Here is a 5,032-nt window from a genome sequence, read left to right as displayed (position 1 = left end):
TCACTCCCATCCAACCTCACGATATACATATCCCCGTAAGGTTGAAACTGGTTCGGCAGCGACACTGGCTCCGCCGTTACACCGCCCATATTGGCTGTAAATAATAGCCACGACGAGTCCGAATTGAAGCACACGTGGTTGATCCTCTCCCTGTCCACGTCACTCGATCCCTCCGGTCCTGCCACGTGGACTCGCCGGAGGTCTGAACCATCTGGTCGGATCAGGTATATGCTGAAGGTCGTGACGTCATCGGCATTATGTCGGTTCGATGAGAAGGCAATTAGGTTTCCGTCAGGAGACCAGCTGGGCATCGTGTCTATCCATGGCCCGTCTGTTAGTTGACGGATCCCGCCGTTAAATTCCCCATCTACGGCGTCGACTATAAAGAGGTTCTTGTGACCGGTTCTCCCCGACCTGAAAACCACAAACTTGCCGTCCGGCGAACACGATGGGAAGGCATTGTTGCCGGTGTCTTCTCTTGTAAGTATCTTCACCGTGGCCGAAATCTCTTCTCGATCATCCGTAAGATCTTTTGGATCAAAACTGATCCTTGCAATCTGGACTGTTCTTTCGGCTGACTGGAATATAGGTCCAATAGATGTGTAGATAACATCATCTTTTGTTGGGTCCCACGAAGTATAGAAGGCGGTTCTATCCTTCAGAACCACCCATCTCTTCGAGCCGTCGCTTCTCACTATCTTCAACCCAGAATTAGCGTCGAAGTCGTGGTTGAAAGCGATGAAATCGCCGTCAGGAGAGAACGAAGGGAACGATCCATTGAGCCGAAGCATCCTAAGTTCCTTTATGGGAGAAGTTACCGGATCCAGATGCGGAATCGTCGTCTCTCCCGGAGCTGATTCACCTCGAAACCGATGGTATCCCAGGAAACCACCTTCCGGAGAGAAAAAAGGATTGTAATGGTGGAAATTTGGGTTCAGAGACTCTGTAACTCTGCAAAACGATTCCGATTCCAAATCAAGGATTTCGATGTGCCGGTAGTTACTTTCTCGCCGTCGAGTAGCAAAGGCAACGCAATTACGATCTCGGAAAGCTGATGGAGTAAACGCGTGGACTCCTGGTGGGGTTATCCGGCGAGGATTTTCATAGGCATCCAACTGTTGGAAATTTTCAGGGAGATCTACTCGGAAGATGCTCCACCACCCATCGTCGGCTTTCCGATGGAAAAAAATAGTTGAATCGCCGAACCACGTTGGCCATCCGCCTCGATTACAGACGATCGTGCGTCGATTAGGATCGGAGAGTGGGAAAACGATAATATCCGTGTCGAGATCGTGAAACTCTCCCTTCCAAGGACGGAACCCGTAAGAAGCTACAGCGATGAATTTCCCCGTCGGTGAAACAGCCGGACTATAATCCACTGCTCCTTTAGGAGTTAACCGGAAGGTTTCCCGGAGACGGTCACCGAGCTGGGTCATATAAACAGCAGACCAGCTAGCAAAGGGTTTATTAGCAGGCTCGTGAGCCGACACATAGTACAATCGGTCGTTTCGTAGAACCGGACGGTCGTGAAACATGCTCTCAGACACGGTGGGTAGTTGCTCTGGTTTGGGGTTTTCCCGGCGATTCAGGTAAATTCGAGGTGAGCCTGTCCTCTCGGAGACGTAGACGAGCGTTTGGTCTTCGTCGACAAACTGACCATTAAAGTTGATAGATGTACCGTCGGTGAGGCGATGCTCTATCCATTGAGTCACTGAGGGGACTTTAGAAGGTAAAGGGATGGAGAAAACATCGAAGCCGTAGTATGGCCTTCCTACGGTGGTGAAGACGATCGTTCCTTTGGGAGGTATCATCGTGTTTCAGGTGGGTTTGAGCCTTTGAGGTGAGGAGATATGAAGATGGCCTGGGTCTACTAGAGTGGCCAAACTCATTTATAGATGAACTCAACTCTGACCCTGGCCTTGTCTAGGACTCTAGGGTTGCACATGTGCCGAGTTGGGCTGGTTTTTTGAAAACCATAACCAAAATCTTGCATCTCCGTAATTGGCCCGGGTCCTGAAAAAAGTCAACAAAATCTTGCATCTCCTTAATCTAGTATATGATATGATAGATTAATATATTATATATTATATATTATATATATTATAAATCATATTATATACTCAAGGTTAAAGTCAGTGTTGGATTGATCCGAATTGGGATAGGCTTAGGTCTCAACTCGGTATGGCTCAATTTTGATTCAAGGTTAATGTTTTTCAATTCTAACTTATGTTCGAGTTTAGGGTAGGCCAAGGCAAGTTCAAACATGTGCATCTTTAGATATTGACATCTTTGAGGGTAAGATGTACCCAATACATTGTATTGTAGTAAAGTTGTTTTATGATCAACATTATTTTATTAGGATTAAATTAAATCAAATAAAATCAAAATTAATTTAGTTATTAGAGTTCGATTTCCATTTCAAAACCAATCCAATTGACGGTCTTACCTTTACCCAATGATCTCCTCCTCGAACCTTACTACTTACTGACATTCGACACTACCATTGAGTGCCGCTCAAGAGAACTTTCCTCTAAAAGGAAATATTTATTAAATAATAATAGATTTTATTAGGTATCGACACTAACCTTGGAGTCCAAAACTTTCTCCCCAAGTAAATACTTATTAAATATTCAAGGTGTCGTTAGGTATCGACGTTAGCCTTGAAATTTCATCCAATAAAAACTTTTTCCCATGATTATATTTAAAAAAAAAACACAAAAAAACAAAGCAGCCATCCAATTTGGTTGGCGAATCAAGGAGAAAATCTATCCCTTTTGTTAATTGCCATGTAACTACTTTGGTCTTTTATAAATTATCATGTGAAAGGAATCTTGTGCTCTATTTGTTCATTGAATTTCAACTTCATTGATTTTCTTTCATTATCAAAAAATTTATTGGATAATTTTGAAGAAAAAAATTGATAAGCGTCTTATCAGCCTTATCTAAGGGGAATCGGGAACAAGGCCGTGTACAATGACACATGACACATGACACGACTTCTCGTCCTAGTAGGTATGCTTATTACTCATATGTGTGGAAGAGAAGGCAACCTAGAATCTTCTCTCCTAAATGCTATTCCCCCTTCCTCTACGCCAGGGGTGTAAAAAGCATCCAATCAGCTTGAACCCGCCTTAATTAGCTTTTAGCCCGACTGGGGTCTCGGCTGAGATTTCAGCTCATACGATGGTTAGAGTTGAGAAATTCAACCTGCTCATATCCTTGCTATTTGGGCTGTGTTTCTTCCATTCTGGCCTCTTGAGGGGGTATTTAGTTCGGTAAATTTTTAGAATGATATTCTTTATAATGATAATTCTTAATTTTTAAAGTTGTTTAGTTCCACTAGAATGATCCTCATAAGTGAGTATTATACTTCCCATGAATGACCATATTATAAAGGATGTGTTCTAAATATGAGTTTACCTCAATACTTAAACTCAGATTTGAACAACCTTTTTACCACCTAGTATAAAAGGAGAAAAAGGAAAGACGTTCTCTACGGAAACCAATATCTCAACCCACGAGAAACATGCACTAGCCTTAAGGCAACCAAACGATTTTTCAGAAAGAAACATAATTCAAAAAAATGTCTATCAAAGATTAACATTTATATCTGATACATACACCATTTGATTTACCGAACCAAACACCCCCTGAGATATTCTCCAGATTTGCTTCTCCCTTCCCCCTTTTTTTATATATATAAAAAAGAAAAAAAAGAGAAAAGATTCCAAATTGCTCCAAACAACTAATGTCATCTAGTTGTTAGGAATTAAAAACAATGATATGCTTATCTAGTCATTTATCATATGGACTAACTCATATTTTCATGATGGTTATTCTTGTATGATGCCCGATCCACACATGAAAATTGTTCTCTCTTCTTACAACATTGTTTCATAGGGAGTGGATTCCATGTGTGAACCAGACTCTGAGTTGGATAGGTTCAGGCATTGGGCAAACCAATTAATTAATGCACTATCAAGATCTATCAAAGATTTTGAGTTACAAGTTTTAAGAAGCCATGGAGTGGAAATGGGCCAAACACTCCTGCACAATTAAGGACTTATGCCTCTTAACAAGGAGTCAGCTAAACTATTTTTCTTCATCAACGAATAAAAGCAAAAGTACATGATTCTAAACTAGATGCCAATTGAGTGATCTATTTCATGGGGCAATGAGTTCTTCGTCAACTTAATGTGCTCTAGAAAGCTACTACTTCTTTAGGGTCATCAGTGCATTGTCCATTACCTATTATTACAGCCTAAAAATATGATTAAGGGTTTCTTTGTCAATTGAATTTGTTAAATTTAAGGGTAATTTACAACGCCACCCCCTGGAGAATTTCAATATTAGAGGGACACCCCCTCTCTTTCACCAAATTAGACTCGGACCCCCTACCGTCAGTCACTGTTAAGTGAAAAATTAAAAGTACCATTATACCCTTATCATCAAAAGATATTTTTAACCCAATTCCTCTTCCCCCTACCTATACTCACCTTCACCGAGACATCAAAAGCAGAGGTGATCGTTCAGAGCACCGAAGATCATGGCAGCAGCAGCATCAGCATCAGCGACGAACGACGAAGCTCATCTTCGTCTTCTTCCTCACGGTTTTAACATCTCTTTATGACTCAAATCCTTATGCATATTCTTTTCCAGAAAATATGAAAGATGCTCAAGTGGAATTGGATTATTAACCCAATGAATGCAAACATCAGTTTCTCTTCAGAAAACCAAAATAAGAATGGAAATATTCCAATGAATGTGAACATCATTCCCCCTGGTTTCTCTTCAGAACGGGAAAAAAAAATCTGGAAACACCAAAAACCTAACGAGAGAAGAAAAAAAAAACCCTAGAGAGAGCAGAAACAGAGGTGTGGTTGGCGCCGATTAGGGTTCTTCGGGGGTGAGAAACGAAGCAAAAATGGGAAAAGCGGGATGTGATATTTTCTTCAACTGATTTCTCTATTCTTCCTTTTGGTTCGGCTGAATCAATTGGAAGAGTTTGAGAGGGCAATCAGATTGAGCTATA

The 5,032-nt window shown here is 41.3% G+C and overlaps 1 protein-coding gene across 1 annotated transcript; it reads right to left on the bottom strand.

The window, feature by feature from the left end:
• Positions 1 to 5: 5 nt before the first annotated feature.
• Positions 6 to 1,902, bottom strand: LOC122068202 (the record flags this gene model as incomplete). The annotated part of the gene is made up of 1 exon (XM_042632072.1): positions 6 to 1,902. A coding segment is annotated over exon 1 (1,806 nt), but the record flags the coding sequence as incomplete, so codon positions are not given.
• Positions 1,903 to 5,032: the final 3,130 nt, after the last annotated feature.

The sequence above is a fragment of the Macadamia integrifolia genome, unplaced genomic scaffold, assembly GCF_013358625.1.
Source record: "Macadamia integrifolia cultivar HAES 741 unplaced genomic scaffold, SCU_Mint_v3 scaffold3552, whole genome shotgun sequence".
NCBI classification, from domain to species: Eukaryota; Viridiplantae; Streptophyta; class Magnoliopsida; order Proteales; family Proteaceae; genus Macadamia; species Macadamia integrifolia.
Note: the sequence above shows the minus strand (reverse complement) of the source record. Positions and strands in the feature narration are given on the sequence as shown.